Raw genomic sequence first — 22,816 nt, 5'->3', positions numbered from 1 at the left:
GTGACGGAGGGAGTGGCGTGGGTTGAGGACCTCACGACTGAGGCAGGGGCCCCAGGCCCACCCTTATCCAACACTGAGGGGGTCCAAAACCTGGTAACTCCCGGTATATACAGGAGAGTTGACAGGATGCAATGGGCCCTCTACATTTAAGGGTTCCCCAACAGATGCACAACCTGCTTCTTCTGGTGTTATGTTCCTACGTTTTAAACACAACGTGTCCTTATCACATCAAGATATGCCCCATCCACTTCCAGTTATGGCTTCCCCATTAAAGCCGAACCATTCCCTACCTCCACTCCCTTCCATGTGTATAAATATAGATGACGTCTGAAAAATCCAGAAGGGTCTGATGAAGGTGATGTTGTTTGCTAGTGAAAAGAGCACTTCTCTGCTGTCATGAACTTGGATCACATGTGGGTGCCTATACACTGCCCCTGCTTGAATGCAATATAAAGCAATGTCTCTCGGCACAAACATCTGTGACAGCAAGTCCCGCCATATAAGAACTGGGCACATAAATATTCTGATTGGGCCAGTGGTAACTTTTCAATCAGATTTCATTATTTTCCGCTCCAATAAAAATCCAGCACAGCCTGATTTAAGCAGATGTTTTGATTCTTAAGGAATCAACACGGCGCTTTCCCTAATTAAATCTTCACAATCGCAGGAGCATGTTATTGTATGTCATTAGTCTCCGTAATACCGTTTTACCTATTATCACCTCCTTTCTTCTCCGGCGCACACATCTGTCAGAGAGAGAAGCCACTTTTCCGGCTCGCTTGTTTGCTTACTGATTACACCTAAAAGGCCTGAGGCGGTTATGTTAACATTTATAAACAAGGGTTGTGAGAGCTGCAGAGACAAAAATGCGCGCTCTTTAGATTAAGGCAAAAACGGATTTATCCAGTGAATTAACAAATGTATATATTTATTTGTCATGTACAATGGAGTTTGTGTTGAGGTCTAGCAGGTTCTCACTTAGTAAAAATTAAATCTTCCTGCTTGGGGTGAGTGAATACAACAATATAGTGACACTCGGACTTGCCTTTCATGGATTTGGATTTTCATGAAAGCGTTGCCATTTTAGCAGTTCATGTTATTTTTAGGGATGCACCGAATCCAGGATCTTTCTGCCTGCTAAACCCAATCCAAAACCTAATTTGCATATGTAAATTAGGGACGGGTTGGGAAATCATGTGACTTTTCGTTACAAAAGAAGAATTTTTCCCACTTTTTCCTTTCCTGCACTTAATTTGCATATGCAAATTACGATTCGGATTCGGTTCGGTATTCGTCCAAATCTTTCACCAAGGATTCGGGGGCCGAATCCCAAATAGTGGATTTGGTGCATCCCTAGTTATTTTTATTTTTTATGAAATATCAGCACAACATTCCTCTAAATGTGGAGCCCATGCTTTGGGTTGTTTAAAGGAGAACCGAGGTCTCCACAGCCCTGTGCTCTCTAAAGATGCCCCCTGTAGTCACTCATCAGCCCATGCTCTGGGCTAATGTCACCTGAGCTCAGGGCCCCACTCACAACTTATAGCACAGATATGGGATCCATTATCCAGAAACCCTGTATCCAGAAAGCTCTGAATTACGGAAAGGCCGCCTCCCATGAACTCCATTATAATCAAATAATCCCAATTTTAAAAAATGATTGCCTTTTTCTCTGTAATAATAAAACAGTAGCTTGTACTTGATCCCAACTAAAATATAATTAATCCTTATTGGAAGCAAAATCAGCCTATTGGGTTTATTTCAAGTTTACATTATGTTCTAGTAAACTTAAGATATGAAGATCCAAATTACAGAAAGATCCATTATCCGGAAAACCCTAGGTCTCGAGCATTCTGCATAAAAGGTCCCATACCTGTATAATATAACATGTATTATAGAAGGTGCCAATGCAGATGCTGCTGGATGCCCCCCCCCCCTAAAATCCTGCTGCCCTAGGCCTTCCCACAAATCCAGACATGTATAGGAAAGGCCTAATTTTGGGTGTTGACTTATTACTATATTCCCTTGGGCTTGGCAAGAATTGTAATGACCTGTTCTGCAAATTACACATTCAATTAAAAGATTTTAATTTGGAAGCAACAGCAAACCCTGGTTTTTCAGCAACACATATATTCATCGAGTTTTATAGACTGCTTAGTAAAAAGCATTTTTTTTTTCCAAGAGAAAAAAACAAACAAATTTGTGACTTTTCTCATTACAATAGTGAAATAGCTATTTCCGAGCTTAAATAGCAGAGGTCAGCCGCTAAGTGCAAAGAACATGAGGTTTGTGGTGATAATACAGACGTTTAAAGCATAATTGCAATTAGACATTCTGCTTTGCCAAGGTTGTTTTGTTGTGACTAATACTCAGATACCCTTGGAGTATTAGAGAATAGTCTTCTCCAGCCAATGAGAGCACGGCCTCAATTAACGGAACAATGAAACAATAGTCACTAGTGGTTTCAGAGGTGACGGTTGCTAAGCAACAGTCAGACCATATATAGAACATTCAGCTCGGCTTAATATGGTTTAACACTGTCTGTCCTCCAAGTTGTTATTTTCTTTGGATCTCCTAAATGTCTTTGTCATGGGATTAAGGATTCATATATTAATTGCATATCTATCTATTCAGTCCTTCTCCTGTTTATATTTCACTATGAATAGGTTTGTCACTCACCCACCTGGTTGCTGGGGTAGGAGGGAACCTAGTAACCAGATAACAGTTACTCTCTAAACTGGCGATCTGCAGGAGAAAATATTCAATATTACAAAAGACCAACTGCAAATTGTTTTGCTTGTTGTTCCTAGAAAAGTGCTAAAAGGCAAAGGGGTCAGTTACAACCATAAGTGTAATGGGCAAGGTGCAATTTGAATGCAATCACCACATTTTTTTAATATAACGCAGCAATTACGCAGGATTCCTACATTGCGGTTGCAAAGGGGCGGTACACCTGAAGCTATTGCGGCTGATGCATCCAAAATGAACACAATAGTATTTCCACTTGATTTGATCAGTCTCAATATGTGGCATTTCCAGTGTGAGTTTCACCTGCACCCCCTAATCTTTGGATATAATTTTGATGCAGTGTCGTACTGGAGGGTCCGTGGCCCCCCGGGGCTTCTGACACAGGGGCCCCCACTAACACTCCAGGCCCCCCTTCCCCAGACACAATCCCTCCTCCAGGCCCCCCGCCTGTACTTGTCTCTAGTTGTGGCCGTGATTGGGACCAGAGGAGGAGATCAGGGGACAGCCAGAGCGGGCAACAAACGGGTGTGTGTCTGGGTCAGCGTGGCCCACGAGGGCCAGGGCCAATCGGGTTTCACCCAGTGTCCTGCTGGCCTAGTACAACCTTGGCTGCAGAGACTGACAAAATAAAAATAGCAATAATAAAACTTATACTCATAGTAAGTCCCATCTTTGAGCACCTTGAATAAACTCAACGGCACAGAACATGTGAAGTCGCAGCCATTAAACATTTGTTATGATAAATTATGTCACTGAGAAGGTGTCAAATGTTTAGACGAAGAAGAAGAAACCCAATACATTGTACTTGTAACACAACACTTCTGCCCTCACCCATATAACGCTGTCCTTGGTGTTGTGCGGCTGTAAGACTATACTGTAGTAAGAATATAGTTGCCACTTAGATTGCAATCTATTCTTGATCAGACTAATGGCCCAGAAGCCTCTCTGTGCAGATTGCAGTAATTGCTTTTGACAGGCTGAATTGTAATATGACAGCCAATAGCCTGTAAGGACTGTTACACTGAAGGGCTCCCAGGGAGCTTTTAATAAAAATCACCCCTAATGAAGCAAAATTGACAATCAATGCGCAAAGGAAGTACTGTAGGAAACCAACGGCTCATTTACTATCACTAGCCGCAGCGATCATTACTATAATGAGAACAGAACTATGCCATGGATTCGTGGCGTAATTCCGAATATCGCCATGTGCGAATTTAGTTTGTGAAACTTTGGCGAAAATTGGCAGTTTGGAAAATTGCATTTGGAGCAAGACAAATTGTTACACGTGTAAAAATATGCCAAGCGTAAAAACACCCATTGACTTCAATGCGTTTCGCAAATTTTGACAGGACAGATTCGCTCTTCATTAACTGTTATACACTAGAAGGGTAATTTACATATGCAAACGCAGTGTGCAAAGTGCAATGTCGGACACAAGGGGGCAAATTCACTAAACGCTGAAGCGCCTAACGCTAGCGTGAATACGCCAGCGTAGCGCATTTTCATTAATTCGCCGATTCACTAACGAACGCTGGCATAAATTTGCTATTGTTACAATATGCGCAATATGCGCAACGGACGTAACTACGCAAATTCACTAACGCGCAAATTACTTCCTTCGCCACCTCAAACCAGGCGAAGTGCAATAGAGTAGATAGGGATTGCTTCAAAAAAATTAAAAAATTTTCTGTCCCAAAAAACGCAGGCGTTTTTTCAATTTTTATGGGTGATAGGCTGAAAAAGATCGAAACATTTTTTGGGGCTACCCTCCTTCCCCCCTAACTCATGGCACCTTAACCATACAGTGGGCACATGTGTAGGGCAAAAAAAAAACATTTTATTTGCTGTTTTGAAAGTTTCCCAGGCTTGTGTAGTGATGCTAAATATACCTCCATTGTAACTTCAATTTGGCTCCGTATGCAAATTAACCATCACTAGCTTAACTTTGCTTTGCTTGGCGTATTAACGCTAGCGCAACTTCGCAACCTTACGCTTCCCCCTCAGCGCAACTTCGGATTTTAGTGAATTTGCGTAGTGCTGGCGAAAATACGCGGCGAAGCGGACGCTGACACAATAACGAATCTTAGTGAATGTCCCACAATGTGTTTTAACCAGAATGAAGAGTTTTTTTCTGTCGAGAGGGAGGTGGCAGCATCAATACACCCCCTTTTATACAATCTGGAACAGACATTCCTGTGCTGAGCATAACCGCAACTGTAGTTTCATTTGTTAATAAACCCATATGTGCTTGAGGCAGAAGGCAAAGGAAACCTTCTTCCCAACACTTAACTTTATAAAGAGGTAAAGAGTGCCCCCTCAGTGTTATGCCTATATATTAAAGAGCATTTACTGTAGGTGGGATCATATTTCCTATATAAGTATGCCTCATGGTCCTCTGATGCCTATCTACACCCATACAGACTCCAAGTGGCGCCGAACCATGATATCTAGGGGGACATTTATCAAAATCCGAAATTCTCTCATTTTTTTCTGAAATATACTCCGACCAAGGTTATTTCCCCTTATTTATAAATACATTTTTCCCAAAAAAAATCCAGTGTGGAAAAAAGCTTGAAAAAATCGGATTTTTGCCCAAAAACCACAAAATCTTTGGATTATTGCACGAAACCCAGCGCAGATCAGGATATCTTCTCCCATTGTCTTATATATTGTCTTATATACATCCTATTAGGTCTAAGATGCCGGAGTTTTGGATTCTGACTTTTTCCATCCTCAGGGTGTAAAAATGTTGTTGCTGACGTGGCAAGTGCGGTTAGACTGAGATTCTAGGAAGGAAAGTTGCGCGGTAGCTACATTTTACACATTTAATTTTTGTGTTTGACCTTTTCTTATCGGTAATAAATGAGCAAATGATTCCTTGCCTGAGACATCACAATATTCCTTACAAGTTTTGTTTACCTCCAATGTAGTGATGAGAAAATGTATTTGCCAGCCATGGATTCACAGCGAAGTTCATGGACCTTCTGTACTTTTGTTGGTGACAATTTCCAGCTCCTCTTTGATTATATTTTGTAATTATGTTCGATGTACAGAAATGTTGTAGTTCAGATGCCACTGGAGATGGGGCTTCCACTTGGCAGTCCTAATAGGGAGAGCCAACTATACATAGAACCAAAGAGAAGAAAATGATTAACCATTATTTGAATAGTGTTTGGCCCCACTTGACCTTGGAGACACCATATCGTGTAAACGGTTCGTCAGGCAGTGAAAGGAATCATAAAGCTTCATGGCTTGATTGACTGAATCATCGCAATAATCAGGTCATATCCTCATTCCAGAAAATGAACATGGTGGCCGGGTTAGTAGCCGCGTTCACCAATTACAATGAATTATTCAAGCTTTTCCTTGTGCACATGTCACATCATATCTAAAGGCTTTCTAACGGACAGGCTGTTGCTGGGGAGCAAGAGGAAAAGTCATTAATATTGGACTAGATGCCTCTAAAAATTTCGTTTGACTGAAGAACTAAATAAAAAAAAGCACTTTGGACCAGTTTGGGTTAGAATCCCCTATAATATTGTATTTCCCTTAATGTATGTGTATATATATCAAAAGCCATAAATATCTTGTAAATGATATGCTTATAAACTGTGACTAGTGATGTCATCAGTTATAAACTGTGAATAGTGATGTAATTTTTGTCACATGGCTCATTAAAACTTGTGTATTATAATAAATAAAGTAACCCTTGTAGGAAATATGAGGATATTAGAAGTCACCTCGGAGTTCCATTACATTCGGCCTCATGCATTTATATGGTCCTCAGTGACTTAAAATATCCTTATATTTTACAATAGGGGGTACTTTATTCACTATATATATATTTCGTTTTTTTTGAGGTGATCGAAACGTTGGAATTTCTTTTGTTTGTCTATTAAAATCAGTTACTCTAACTGAGCCTGTGTGCGGTATTATTATTTAATATTTTGTACACAAATTCTACCTGCACCCAGGCATGCTGTGTTTCAGGTGCGGATAAAGACGCAGGTTCAGCGGTTCTGCGGGTTTATGGGTCGCGGGTCGGGCTGCGGGTCTTCTCAGTAGCGATTGTTACTCCTTTTTTCTGATCATGGCTACTTATATATATATATATATATATATATATATATATATATATATATATATATATATATATATATATATATATACACACATATACATCACCTAGCACTGTTAGTTCTGCACCAACGTGCCAACCATTTGAATCCCAGATGGAAAGGTGCTTAATAATTCAGGGCACATAAATAATTTATTATAGACAGATTAGCCTTTCATATACTTTTAAGATAATAGCTGCATTATTTACCTTGGCAAACTAAGAAAATATAAAGCCTATGTTCAGAGGTTTCAGAGGAAATCCCTTACGTTGGAGCATATACTCCTAGAACCAATAACTACTCTTTATTTAATGGAAATGCCTCTAAATCCAGTGTTTTTGCTAAAAGCTTTGCTTGTGATTTTTTTTTAATTATGTGTTAAATAAGTAAACTGAATTGTTTTCAGATGGGGGAAACATGATTTAAAGGGATTCATTATTTCTTTTTTTTTTATATAATTTTTGATTTCTGTGCCTTCTTCTTCTGACTCTTTTCAGCAGGTCACTGACTCCATCTAAAAACAAATGCTCTGTAAGGCTACAAATGTATTGTTATTGCTACTTGTTATTACTCATCTTTCTATTCATATTGGCGTCTCTTATGACTGGTGTCCCTAAGCTCCAATTATGATCTGATCATTGGATCTTCCCAATTTGACTGTAGTAATAAAACAGTAGCTTGTACTTGATCCAAACTAAGATATAATTAATCCTTATTGAAGTCACAACAATCCTACTGCGGTTGTTTAATGTTTAAATGATTTTTTAGTAGGTATGGAGATCCAAATTATGGAAAACCCCAGGTCCCGAGGATTCTGGATTAGTAATCAGCGAATTTATTCACCAGGCGCGAATACACAATGAATTTGCGCATTTCGACCGCCAAATACATGTGTGGATTTGTAGTGAAAATTCGCTGTAGAAAATTCCTCCCCCATTTTGACGCCGGCGAATTGTCTTTGACGTCAAAATTGCTGTTTCGCAAATTTTTTGCCAGTTTTGCGAACTTCGCAGGAAATTCTTGGCGAAGCGAAACGGGACAAATTCGTAGATCACTATTCTGGATAACAGGTTCAATACCTGTACCTACAAAAAGTGGTAGTACCCTTAGAGACTGGCATTGCTGACAGGATTCATGATATCACTGAAGCCATTCCTCTCAGTATTTTCCCTATAGATTGGCCATAATCTGACTTTATAATAAACCTGAAGGGGTCCATGGCAGGGGTACAGTATGTAGCTGTGTGAGGCTGATCTGCTTTGTCTACAGAATGGCTGCTGTCCAGGAAAACCCATCAGAATAAAGCATTTTCCATCAGAATAAGATGATGGAAGACAAGATAGTTGAGGTGATTCCATCTCCTTAACAAGTAACAGTAACATCTGTCAGTCCCTTCAGCTATAACAGGTGGCCTGTAAGATATTTTACAGTAGACTGGTCCAACCCTGTGGCCCTACATCTGTTAGTTAACAACAACACTTTCTTTCCAACGGCTTGTCGCTAAAGAAAATAAAATATAACAAAGCTGCCATAGGACCTGGTTGCCAGATTTTCCAAACTGTACTTGAAACATATTTTTTCCCCTTGTTCTACAAAGTGTGTGTGTGTGTCTAACGATTGTAATTATTAGCGTTATATACGTAGGATATTGTACTGTATGTGGCGATTTGCATAGGTGGGAAATTTAAAGTTGTATGGATGTTTTTATTATAAATGTTGCTGCAAATGGTTAAAGTTACCAGGTTTATATTACACATGTCCAGGGAACCTTAATAAAGACAAGAGAGTTCATATAATTCCCTACACATGAGCCTACTGTAAAATGAATGTTCCATATGTTAGGAAATGTATAGAAAAAAAAACAGTTCCCCAAAAAAAGATTGTTAGGACTTTTGCAGGCAATCACGCTGAAAAAAGGGAAAAGTCGCCAATGTTTTTTGAACTATGATGCATTTTTGGCTCATAGGATATGATGTAAGTGACAGAAGATTGAGGAAGATCTAGCTGCTTTATAGCACTTCGCCTGGTCTGAGGTGGCAAAGGCAAGTCTGGCGAAAGAGGTAACGTTCAGTAAAATCCGCATTTTACTGAATTTGCTGAGTAACATCAGTTCGCCAGAGCAAAAAGTCGCCTAACAATAGAGTGCAAATCACCGCCAGTGACGGTCTGTTTTGCTAGCAAATTGGCGCCTGCGCCTGTTAGTAAATTGGCGATATCCCTGTGGGTGGCAACGCTGGCAAAAAGTCACTAGCGTTAGCCACTTTGATCTTTAGTAAATCTGCCCCATAGAGCCCTGTATGGAATAATGTAGGGAGCAGTCCTTGGATGCTTCAGAAGACAGTTCCATAGACTTTATTTGAAATGGGAAAAGTAAAAAGAGAGGTAAAATGATTGATGGGCGGTTGGCTTAAATAGGGTCGACGTTGTGTGGGTGGAGAAGACAAGGTTATGAGCAGCATGGAATGTACACTAAAAGAAAATGAAGGAATTGCAGGGACAAAGAGGGACAATTGGATAGGTAAAGTATACAAGATAAAGCTGTGGAGACTTTAAGGTGGGGGGAGTAGAGGCAAAATATGGTTGGAGAAATATAAAGACAATTTAATGGTTGAGCTGTAGTAAAATACATGGGTGATTGAAGTTGGGTACGTAGAGACAATTGAGAGTGGGTGGCCTAAGCTAATTATTGAGATTGTTTCAGTAACATGGGGAAACTATAGGCTAGAGTGATTTGGGAACTTTTTAAATCTGAACGTTGAGCATTATAGATGAAGACAACCTTATGTTGACATTGGGATCAGAGGGTTTGTGGTCTTCTACCCTACCAGTCTCACCATTGAATTGAATATTCTGTGGTGTTCTATGTACATTGCATATGCATGCTATTAATGAGCCAGCATCTGAGGCAGTGGCTAACCTAGATATTACTGGGCCCCACAGCATAATTCATTTTCAGGCCCCCAAAATGTCTGGAGGTTGACCTGTTTTACCAATATTTATTGAAATTGTATATGAATAAGGGCCTCTTTATATCCTTAGCCCCCCTGCAGCCACAGGGTCTGCTTCCTCTGTAGTTACGCCCATGATCTAAGACAATGCCGACAGTGGCTAGACGCTCCACCCTTGCACATGCCCCCCTCCCCCGCATGGTCCCTAATGATTGTCTGTTTAAGCCACGTGTAAGCGCTTGCAAGTCTTTACTTAGCATGTTAAGCAGACGAGTCAAAACAATTAATATGTACGGCTGCAAAGCAAGAACGATTCTGTTCAATGTGCTGAGAGAATAGAGCTCTGGATGAGATCGACAAGGCAATAACCGCACGTCGTTCCCCATGCCGGCGCATTCCTAAAACGCACTTTTGAAGTACACAGGGAAACCCCCCGTCAAAGCCTCGCTGCAGCCTGTCACTGTTAATGCATCCGCTTTCATTTATAAGTGGTGTCTTCTGGAAACATATGCAAAATCTTTATTGGCTCAAAGAGCTGATGATTAAATCATTAGATGGGGTTCATAAAGCATATCACGCATGGGGGAGACAAGTGGAGAAGCTTGAATTTATTATTTTGTATTATATTATATTTGGCAAACAAACAATAGGAGGCTATGAATTCCAGGTTTTTTATTCTTCATAGGCAGGGAGTTTAGAACTAAAAGTTCCAGAGCTCTTTCACACCCAGACGGATTAAATATTAAATGAGTCTCTTTTATATGGAAAACAAATCCGATTTATTATTGGGAATTTGAAATTTTACTTTATTTACTTATTGTTCTGCACCGCAAGCCTTGTTATTATTAAAGGAGAACTAAACCCTAAAAATGAATGTGGCTAAAAATGCCATATTTTAAACACTGAACTTATTGCGCCAGTCTAAATTTTCAGCTTGTCAATAGCAGCAATGATCCAGGACTTCAAACTTGTCACAGGGGGTCACCATCTTGGAAAGTGTCTGTGACACTCACATGCTCAGTGGGCTCTGAGCAGCTGTTGAGAAGCTAAGCTTAGGGGTTGTTGCAAATTATTAAGCAGAAAATGAGGTTGGTCTGTAACATAAGCTGATGCTACAGGGCTGATTATTAAATTCTGATGCTAATTGCACTGGTTTCTGTGCTGCCATGTAGTAATTATCTGTATTAATTACTAATCAGCCTTATATTGTGACATTTCTATTCTATGTGTACTGTATATTGTGAGTGGGTCCCTAAGCTCAGTAAGTGACAGCAGCACAGAGCATGTGCAGTGAATCAGCAGAAAAGAAGATGGGGAGCTACTGGGGCATCTTTGGAGACACTGGGCTGGTACAGAAGCAAAAAACATAATGTACAATATTTCTAGCTACTTCTTTAGTTAAGCTTTACTTCTCCTTTAAAGGATAACTAAAAAAGGAATATGGCTGGAGATAATGTATATTATATACTTAGCTTACTGTACCAACCCAGAGGTTCAGCAACCCTATAACAGTAATGATCCAGGCCTAGAGACTTGTCCCCATCTTGGATCTTCTTAGGCCATCTTTTGTGTGTCAGTGGCACTGCACATGCTCTGTGTGCTCTGATCTGCTATTAGGAAGCTAAGTGTAAGGGTCATAGAAAATCATTAGGATCACATTCTGCTGTCATAGAAGCTGATGCTACAGGATTGATATTAGAATTCAAACTCTGTTCTGAAACACTTAATAAGCAGTGGATTCATGCATTACTGGCTGTTTAACTGGACAGCAATGTATTAAATAGTGATGGGTGAATTCGCGGCGAATTTGCATGTTTCGCCGCCAGCGAATAAATTCGCGAAACGCCCGTGAAAATTCGTGGCCAAAAACGGGTGCCGGCGTCAAAAACGGGCGCCGGCGTCAAAAACGGGCGCCGGCGTCAAAAACCCGCCTTTCCGCAAATTTTTCACCGTTTTGCGAATTTCGCGCGAAATTCACGAATTTTACGGCGAAGCGAAACGGCCCAAATTCGCCCATCACTAGTATTAAAGCTCCCCTAAAGCCGTGGCATATGTTTCATTTACAATTGAAACATATTAATTAAGGTTAATTAACCCTCGATATTTGACCAATAGTAAATGTGCCCCTATATGTGTACATTAGAGGACATTATAGACAAATGGCAGGGGACGTTTTTCCCCATAAAGAAGATCACCGTACCAGAGGCCTCCCCTTTAGACTAGAAGAAAAGAACTTTCATTTGAAGCAACGTAGGGGGTTCTTCACAGTGAGGACAGTGAGGTTGTGGAATGCACTGCCGGGTGATGTTGTGATGCTGATTCAGTTAATGACTATAAGAATGGCTTGGGTGATTTCTTGGACAAGCTGAATATCAAAGGCTATTGTGATACTAAACTCTATAGTTAGTGTATGAGTATATATAGTTTGTTAGAGTGTATGGAGTGGTCAGTGTGTGTATGTATATGGATGCTGGATTTTCATTTGGAGGGGTTGAACTTGATGGAATTTTTTTTTTTTCAACCCAATTTAACTATGTAGCTACAGGTATATACCATTGGTAAAATGGAAAAGGGCTGATAAAATTGTCTTTTTGACTGGGGCCCACTGGGTGACCCTCTGTTATTCAGGCAGACCAGGCCAACCCTGCGTATATTGGTATCTGTTTGTAGCTGTTTCTTACCACCGAAATTTCCCCCTATAGAGGAGAAGACTGTCAATAATGCCTTTTTCTTTTTTGCTTTTTATTCTCTCTCTGCAGGATCTAGATTTCTCATTACATCCACGGGAGCCTTGTATATTGCAGATGTACAGAATGAAGATGGGTTAAATAATTATCGATGCACAACTCGGCACAAATACACTGCAGAATCGCGTCAGAGTAACAGCGCCAGACTAACGGTCTCAGGTACCACACGTTTATTATATTTCCTTATCTCTCTATTTTATTATGTTGGCGCTTGATTATAATTTCAAACTCCTCACGATGTTATTTTAGCAATGGTGTATATCTTGTTTGTAAATAGTGATGGCCACACTTTTTTTTCACCTATTAGAGTCTATGGGCGTCTATTTCGTGGTGAAACCTGGCGAAAAATTTTTGCTCATCACTATTTGTAATCGGCCCTACCCGTCAATATTATTAAAGTCTGAGCCATTTCTGAGTCATAATCCTGATTATGAACATACACAATGTATCTGCGCCAGCCAGATCTATAAGTGATGGAGCAGGAGCACAGGGGAATTGATAGGTAAAGGATAGAACATTAGGAAGTCTTTATGCAAAGGAACATACGCATATGTAGGTCTCCAGGCGATGCAATCATTTTAAGTAGGGATGCACCGAATCCACTTGTTTGGATTCGGCCGAACCACCGAATCCTTCGTGAAAGATTTGGGCGAATACCGAACCAAATCCGAACCCTATTTTGCATATGCAAATTACCCCTAAATCCCACCCCTAATTTGCATATGCACATTAGGTGTGGGAAGGGGAAAACTATTTTTACTTCCTTGCTTTTTGACAAAAAGTCAAGCAATTTCCCTCCCGCCCCTAATTTGCATATGCAAATTAGGATTCGGATTCGGTTCGGCCGGGCAGAAGGATTCAGCCGAATCCTGCTGAAAAAGGCCGAATCGTGGCCGAATCCCGAACCGAATCCTGGATTCGGTGCATCCCTAATTTTAAGCAATTTAAATGAAAACTTTACCCCCCAAACAATGTAGGTCTCTAGAAAAATATATTGCATAAAACAGCTCAAATGTAAAACCCGGCTTCATGCAAATAATAATATACTTTTTTAGTAGTATGTGCCATTGGGTAATCATAATAGAAAATGTAATTGATTGAGTTTGCCTTCATATTCTTCATACACCTCCTGGTAATGTCTAAAGCTGGCCATAGATGTTGAGATTTTTAAAAGATCAGATCCTCATCGTGCGACCACGATTTTCTCGGAACGATCGTACGAATTTACCATCAACTAAAAAGACCAATTTGCCAGGAAAACAAAGGGGAGCTGCCTGCTTGGCCCTGCAAACATAGATAGATTGCACTGGGACCGACAAAGATTTTTTAACTTGGCCGATCAATTTCCTGACAGATGTCGGCCGAAAAATCGTAAGATGTACGATCGTTCGAATCCCACTAACCGCACGATAATTTCGAAGGATTGGTCGGACTTCCCTAAAATCGGTGTTCGGCAAAAAGAATCATCGCGTCTATTTGGAGCTTAACTCTCATCAATGATCTGGTCCCACATTCATTCACATCGTTAATTGCACACATAGGGGTAAATTTATCAAAGAGTGAAGTTCAGCCACTAGAGTGAAATTCCGCCACTCTCCATTCATTTCTATGGGATTTTGAAAGGCGTATTTATCAATGGGTGAAAGTGAAACCTCACCCTTTGATAAATACGCCTATAAAAATCCCATAGAAATGAATGGAGAGTGGCGGAATTTCACTCTAGTGGCGGAACTTCACTATTAACTTCACTCTTTGATAAATATACCCCATAGACCTGACCCTCGATATTCGACTAGGAATTTAAATCCTTCGACTTCGAATATCGAAGTCGAAGGATTTAGCGCAGAAAATTCGATCGAACGATCGAAGGATTTTAATCCAACGATCGAAGAAATATCCTTCGATCAAAAAAACTTGGGCAAGCCTATGGGAACCTTCCCCATAGGCTAACATTGACTTCGGTAGCTTTTATCTGCCGAACTAGGGGGTCGAAGTTTTTTTTAAAGAGACAGTACATCGACTATCGAATGGTCGAATAGTCGAACGATTTTTACTTCGAATCCTTCGATTCGAAGTCGTAGTCGAAGGTCGAAGTAGCCCATTCGATGGTCGAAGTAGCCCAAAAAAACCTTCGAAATTCGAAGTTTTTTTACTTCGAATCCTTCACTCGAATTTAGTGAATCAGCCCCTGCACATGTCACCAGCATAATGGGGAGGGGAAAAATATATCAACTCAAATTCGAATTTGACCATAAAAAAAAATTGAATTTTGAATTCGAATTTTCAATTTAACCCTTGATAAATCTGTCCCTTAATGTTAATGATATTATGGAAAGATCCATTATGCGGAAAGCCTCAGGTCCTGTATATTTTAATGTATACAGAGCTACTTTAATTATACGTTAAATATTTTTTGAATCAAATGTTATGCTTTGTACTTCAAAGATTTGCTTAGGTTACAGGTTTTATTTCGTGGGCCTTTCCATAAATAGGGAAGAGCACCATAGGCCTATGTTTTACTTATAACATTTGACACTGAATGAACGGTTCTCTTGTGAGCACTAGAAGCCTAAGTTTGACATTATTTAACTGCATTCTGTCTTTTAATGATAGATCCAGCTAATTCCGCCCCATCCATTATTGACGGATTTGAGCATCATAAAGCCATGGCAGGAGAAAGAGTGGAGCTTCCATGCAAAGCATCTGGGCACCCAATACCAAAGTACCGCTGGCTAAAGAATAATGTCCTCCTGGAGCTGGACAGCAGATTTCAACACACTATTGTCGGTTTACTAATAGAAAACACAAGGCCGTCTGATTCTGGCAGCTACGTTTGTGAGGTGTGGAACAATTATGGTAACGCCGAGGTGATAGGATCCTTATATGTGAAACGTAAGTTCATGGCTGGTTTGTAAGACCCAAGCCCAATAAAATATAATACGCTTGATCCCCTCACTTCTCAAAGGGGAACATTGTTACCCTAAAATGCTTGACATACAGCGAAGCCTCAATTTTAAGTACCCTGATTTTAAGTTTGCCATGTTTACATTTTTTTTATTTGTGATACCAACAATTTATAATGCATTTCAATGGGTGAATTTCCCTGATGTTAAGTAATGTTTTCCCAGATTTTACATCAAAATGTTGTCCTAATGTTCCCAAAAACAGCTTTTTTTCCTCTATGTATCTTAAAGTAAAACTGGCTCCTTTGCTTATATCCTTTCGGTACTTGAAGAAAAAGTGACTTTAAGGGGCTGATTCATAAGGGTCGAATATCGAGGGTTAATTAACCCTCGATATTCGACTAGGAATTGAAATCCTTCGACTTCGAATATCGAAGTCGAAGGATTTAGCGCAGAAAATTCTGCTATCGAATGATTCGAAGTAAAAATCGTTTGACTATTCGACCATTCGATAGTCGAAGTACTGTCTCTTTAAAAAAAACTTCGACCCCCTAGTTCGGCAGATAAAAGCTACCAAAGTCAATGTTAGCCTATGGGGAATCCTTCGATAGTCATAGTCGAAGGTCGAAGTAGCCCATTTGATGGTCGAAGTAGCCCAAAAAAACCTTCGAAATTCGAAGTTTTTTTACTTCGAATCCTTCACTCGAATTTAGTGAATCCGCCCCTAACACATTTCCCTGCTTTCATTTTTTCCTGGTCCCCTGAAAAAATGGGGGTTCTACTGTATATACCTAAAGGTGGCCATGCACTATTACTGTAGATCCGCTCGTTTGATGAGGTCGCCAAACAAGCGGATCTTAACCCGAATTGCCCAATATTGCAGGACGACATCAAGTCTATCCGAACATTGGGCCCTAGGGGTCAGTGAATGGGCACCAACGGGTCATAGGACCACATCAACAAGCCAATGTGGTCCTTGATAGAAGGAAAAATTAAACATGCCCGATCGATATTTGGCAATTTTTGGCCTGCTATCAATTGAGGGGACCTGTCGGAAGCCCCCACACATGAGCAGAGAAGCTGCCGAATCTAGTAGAAAGGACTGATGTATTCTGCCCGTGTATGGCCACCTTTACATGGGACCTGTCCTAGCTAAAATATGCTACCCAAGCTGCGGCAGTCATGATAACTTTAATTGTTCTTGCTGTCAGTCTGAGAGCCAAACCACAAACAAGTTATTTACATATTCCAAGTTAGTTATTTGCAGCAGAGAAAACATTTTTTATGCTGACTTGGTTCACAGAAGTTACAAGGAAATAAATGCAATGCACTTTTTATTCAGCATCGACCACAGTTTTCTGGAATTGTTTTTATTACACTCCCCCTTTAACATATAAAATGGGGGGAAATGACTCAAAAAGGCAATATTTTTATTTAGGGTAATTGCATTCAAAATTGAATAGGGCCTCATAAGTCTGTTCATTTCTGAAAACCCATCTAATCAATGCGTTTTATTGTTGCTTTTGCTTTATCATTCCAGTTCTCATAAACCTTTTTCCCTCTTCAAAACCACAGAACCGCTGAAGGTCAACATCAGCCCAAGGAAAGTCAAGAGCAGCGTTGGAAGCCAAATCTCGTTGTCTTGCAGTGTAACCGGAACAGATGACCCCGACCTGTCCTGGTACAGAAATGGGGAGATAATTAATGCTGGAAATAATGTGAGGATCACCGGAGTTAACCGCGAAACACTTATCATGGACGGAATGGCAAAAAGTGATAGTGGCGCTTACCAGTGCTTTGCGCGCAGGGAAAAGATGTCTGCCCAGGATTATGTTCAGGTGGTCCTTGAAGGTCAGTATTTATCATGTGATACAAAATTATAGTTTCAGGAGCTGGAATGTATTTTGTTACGTATTAAAGGGGTTGTGCACCTTCCAAACACCTTTCTCAATTCAGTTATTTTCAGATTGTTCGCCATAAACAAAGTCTTTTTTCGATTGCTTTCCATCTTTTATTTTTTACCGTTCTCCCAAAATTTAAGTTTAATGTTCGTGTCTCTGGGGTTTCTGTCTGGCAGCTCAGTGATCCAGGAGCAGATTCTAAACTCATACAATTTGCTACATTTAGTTGAAACATTTCTCAGCAGCATCTGTGGAATATTAGCAACTATGGTATCAATTCTAACAGCTGCATTTAAAGGTTAAGTAAACCTTTAAAATAAGTGAATGTAATATTGATGGGGGTGCTATTCTAAGCACTTTTGCCATGTACATTCATTATTTATTTATTTTTAATTCCAATATATTAAGGGGTACATGTACTGTTAATATGAATGAATTTTGTTACAGCAGCACCACCTGCTGGTCATTGTCCCACCAGTCTGACCACCAAGTAGTCAAGGAAGTTGTCAGGAGAAAGAAAGAGGCTGCTCTGATGTTCTTCTACTTAGGAAAGGTTTGAGAAAGGTTTTTGATTTTTTTTCCTAAGCAGAAGAACATCAGAGCAGCTTCTTTCTTTCTCCTGACAACTACCTTGACTACTTGGTGGTCAGACTGGTGGGAAACTGACCAGCAGGTGACGCTGTTGTAACAAAATTCATTCATATTAACAGTACATGTTTCCTTTAATATCTTGGAATTAAAAATAAATAATGAATGTACAATGCAAAAGTGCTTAGAATATCACCCCCATCAATTATACATTCACTTATTTTAAAGTTTACTTATCCTTTAATACAACTCAGGAATTCTGCTCAGCAGGAACAAATATAACAAATTTATCAACTAAACTAAATGTATAAATTTAGAACAGTTCGTTAAAAAGTCAGGGACCCCACCTCGCTGCTTTAGGTGAAAAATGAAAGTTTTATACTTCGATATTCGAAAAACGGACAGAAATAGAAAATAGAAAGTAATTGGAAAAAGTATTTATTACTGGTGAACAATCTGAAACCAACTGAACTGAAAAAAGTGTTTGAAGGTGAACAACCTCTTTAAGGGGCAGATTTACCAAGGGTCGAATTTCAAATTTGAAAAACTTCGAAATTCGTATTAAAAAAAACAACCGAAATTAAATTGAAGTTTTTTTTGGCCAAATAGGTCCGTTTTTGATCGAATAGGTCAATTTTCAAAGTAATAGTGCATTCGATCGAATTTGATTCGAAGTGTTTCCAAAAAAACCTTCGATTTTTCAAAGTCCACCAATTGACTCCAGATAGGTTCTAGGAGGTCCCCCATAAGCTAAAATAGCAATTCGACAGGTTTTAGAGGAATTTTGAAATTTGTTTTTTAAATTTTTTTCAATTTCTTATCAAATTTGGACTATACCCTAGTCGAAGTACACAAAAATTCGCTCGAAATTCCAATTTTTTAAATTCGAATTTTCCCTTTCGACCTTTGATAAATCTGCCCCTAAGTGTTGAAAAGTTTTCACCCGGTCTAGTACCCTATAGCAACCAATCAGATTTTAAATAATACCCGCTGTTTGAATGCTATTGGTCAATAGACATGATCCAACGCTTGCGACTTTTATAATATCAGTGTCCCTGTGGTATAATCCTATGCAACAATGTCTATACTTGGGGTATAGATTTTCTGTGTGTTTAAGGGAGGAACTCCCCAAAGCGTTTGGTGCCGCCACGTAGCCATGCGACGAAACGCATGCGACGTGTCGGATGTTGTGAAGGAGAATTGCATTTAAGAACTACATTTATCCGACTGTCGGATGAAAACGCAGCTGCGGATAAATGTAGTTGCGATTCTCCTTCACAACATCCGACATGTCGCATGCGTTTCGTCGCACCAAACGCATCGTGGAGTAAGTTCCTCCCTAAAAAGGAAAATTGTGCCATTTCAAGAAGACTATTTTCTTTGCAGAGAGAGGGAGTTTTAGGGGTACTAAAGCTTCCCTTTATTATATGTTATACCTTTTATATATCTTTACTGTACTGTCCTATGCGTTGCATTTGAGTATCTGCACGTGTTCAGTGCAAGGGCCCCCGGAGCTATTTACCCTGAGCCCTGCAGTGTCTGATGGAAGGTGAGCTCTTTCCTTATGCGATTCCCTAATGCTGAGCACCACACATCAATTACAGCTAACAGGGCCAGCTGACCCCAAACCAGCTGATGTTGTTTTTCTCCTGAATAATTATATATCTGCCCTAGAACCTATAGCAAATGTAGCTTTTCCTAGGGGACTACAAATCAGTTTCAGTTCAGGAGATATCCCTTATGATTGTTTTTTTAAAAAATGCATTAAATCACAGAACTTAAATAGAGAAATATAATCTAGACTTACAGTAGCTGTTTATTGTTGCTTCATTTTGCCTTAAAATACAGTTGAAAGTCATCATTCATATCATCCCTTCTCTGCTTCAGCCGAGTCCTCAAAGGTGTTTCTCCATGAGAAAGAGGCTCATAGGGGAACGTAGAAGTATTAGGGCCTTATTTATCAAAGTCTGAATTGTTATGATTATTTAATCCAAAAATTCCAACCATACTAGAATCCTCGATTGTACCTTATTCATTATTAATAATCATGATTTAATCGGATCGGGGACAAACACAAATCAAACAAAAATCCAAATCATATATTTTTTCATATGTTTTTTCCCAAAGTGATAGATTTTTTTTGGGGCTTTTTCCTGAAAATCCAGAATTTTTCGGATTTTTGCCTGAAAAAGCCTGATTTTTTGGATAATTCCAGTGCAGACCACAAAAAATTCCAAATAGCACAGGGACCTCTCCCACTGACATATAAAACCTCGGTAGGTCTGAGATGCCTGATTTTCGAATTCTGACTTTTTCCATCCTCGGGGTATAATAAATCTCAAAAAAGTCAAGGTTTTTTTTCCACCAGATTTTATAGTAAAAAAAATAAATAGAATTTTACATTTTTCGAATTTTCTAAATTTTTGGCATTTGGACTTTCATAAATAACCCCCTTATAGTCTGGCTGCTAATGCAGTGAATCCAGTGATAATGATAGTGGAATTGCCTCTGTTCCAAAAGTGGCCAAGAGTTACAGATGCTCTCTCTCTCTCCTACAAATGTAGCGGGCTGTTCCTGCTGAATTGTCCTTAGTACATGGGAATACCTATATTGCCATAGTTTTATTGTATATCTCTGTACAGGCTATGAACAAATGTAGCGGGCTGTTCCTGCTGAATTGTGCTTAGTACATGGGAATACCTATATTGCCATAGTTTTATTGTATATCTCTGTACAGGCTATGAACAAATGTAGCGGGCTGTTCCTGCTGAATTGTGCTTAGTACATGGGAATACCTATATTGCCATAGTTTTATTGTATATCTCTGTACAGGCTATGAACAAACTTAGCGGGCTGTTCCTGCTGAATTGTGCTTAGTACAGGGGAATACCTATGCTGCCATAGTTTTATGGGATCTCTCTGTACAGGCTATGAGCAAACTTAGGGGACTGTTCCTGCTGAATTGTGCTTAGTACAGGGAATACCTATATTGCCATAGTTTTATTGTATATCTCTGTACAGGCTATGAACAAATGTAGCGGGATGTTCCTGCTGAATTGTGCTTAGTACATGGGAATACCTATATTGCCATAGTTTTATTGTATATCTCTGTACAGGCTATGAACAAACTTAGCGAGCTGTTCCTGCTGAATTGTGCTTAGTACAGGGGAATACCTATGCTGCCATAGTTTTATGGAATCTCTCTGTACAGGCTATGAGCAAACTTAGGGGACTGTTACTGCTGAATTGTGCTTAGTACAGGGAATACCTATATTGCCATAGTTTTATTGTATATCTCTGTACAGGCTATGAACAAACTTAGCGGGCTGTTCCTGCTGAATTGTGCTTAGTACAGGGGAATACCTATGCTGCCATAGTTTTATGGGATCTCTCTGTACAGGCTATGAGCAAACTTAGGGGACTGTTCCTGCTGAATTGTGCTTAGTACAGGGAATACCTATATTGCCATAGTTTTATTGTATATCTCTGTACAGGCTATGAACAAACTTAGCGGGCTGTTCCTGCTGAATTGTGCTTAGTACAGGGGAATACCTATGCTGCCATTGTTTTATGGGATCTCTCTGTACAGGCTATGAGCAAACTTAGGGGACTGTTCCTGCTGAATTGTGCTTAGTACAGGGATATACCTATGCTGGGAAAGTTTTGTTTTCTCTCTCTACAGGCTATAGGAAAACATATGAGTTTTTTCTTGCTGCATATAATCTTGTATAATTATACTACAATTTTCGAGCTGTCCCATGTTCCCAGTGATATTGAGTCACCTGGGGCCACGCTCTCTCCAGGCTTTATATAAAGTGATTACACTGCATTAGGGCATTGGGTGTTGATAAGAAGTTTTCTTGCAAGAGACGGTGACGGCAGTGAAGGCTTATTGAAATCAACAACTCTAAGCTGAGTTAGTAACAGTCATTCATTAGACACATACAAAGAGTAGGGATGTAGCGAACTGCCGATTTGGTGTTCGCGAACGCCGTTCGCGAACACCGGCAAAAAATGTGAACGTTCGCGAACAGTTCGCGAACTTCGAACACCCGCTAAAATCGTTCGATTCGAACGATCGAAGGATTTTAATCGTTCGATCGAAGGATTTTCATTCGAATCGAACGATCGAAGCCATTCGATCGAATGATTTTCATTCGATCGAATGCTTACAATCGTTCGAACGAATGGAAATCGTTCGATTTTTAGCGGTCGAAGGAATTCGAATGGTCGAATGGTCGAACGATCGAACGCGAACTCAAAATGCGAACGTTCCCAAACGTTCGCGAACATTCGGCGGACGTGAGCGGTCGAAGTTCGCGCGAACTAGTTCGCGGGCGAACAGTTCGCTACATCCCTACCAAAGAGAAATATAAAGTAGAGGAGAGATTTTGTTATTTAGGTGCCAACATAGAAAACAAATACTAAATTTAGAGCTATAATCTCTTGCTGCTGAAGCTGAAATAAACAGAAATGAAGTAAGGAAAATGAACATTTGTGAATTATTCTGGAAGCAGAAATCAGGTTGTAAATTACCTGAAAGGTTCATTGTAATATATTTTGATTCCTCATTCCCTCAAACAAAAAGATATTTAAAGTAATAGGATATTAGAAGGCTGATATAAGTTGTGTGTATCGTCTGGTGTCAGATCTGAGAGGGAACACACGTCTGTAAGCGAAAAGTACCTGTGAAGCGAGTAGATGTTACAATGAACAGGAGCACAGTATGGGTTTGTCTTTTACTCTGTCACACTCTTACACATACACACACTTAAATAAGTACTCACACAAATGCCCATATATACATCCTTACCCACATTGACCTTGTTCTGCCGGATTGTGCTTAATACAAGGAAATTCCTA

The 22,816-nt window shown here is 39.8% G+C and overlaps 1 protein-coding gene across 2 annotated transcripts in view; it reads left to right on the top strand.

The window, feature by feature from the left end:
• Positions 1-22,816, top strand: part of LOC108708870 (Down syndrome cell adhesion molecule homolog) — a 199,659-nt gene that overhangs the window by 62,115 nt on the left and 114,728 nt on the right. For both annotated transcript variants that reach the window (XM_041583437.1, XM_041583436.1), the window contains exons 3-5: positions 12,574-12,720; positions 15,175-15,453; positions 17,040-17,315. In XM_041583437.1, the coding sequence (XP_041439371.1) occupies positions 12,574-12,720; positions 15,175-15,453; positions 17,040-17,315 (702 nt within the window). The remainder of the gene's footprint in view (positions 1-12,573; positions 12,721-15,174; positions 15,454-17,039; positions 17,316-22,816) is intronic.

Source organism: Xenopus laevis, chromosome 2S (genome assembly GCF_017654675.1).
Source record: "Xenopus laevis strain J_2021 chromosome 2S, Xenopus_laevis_v10.1, whole genome shotgun sequence".
NCBI classification, from domain to species: domain Eukaryota; kingdom Metazoa; phylum Chordata; class Amphibia; order Anura; family Pipidae; genus Xenopus; species Xenopus laevis.
The sequence above is the reverse complement of the archived record's forward strand: the minus strand, read 5'-3'. Positions and strand labels throughout refer to the sequence as shown.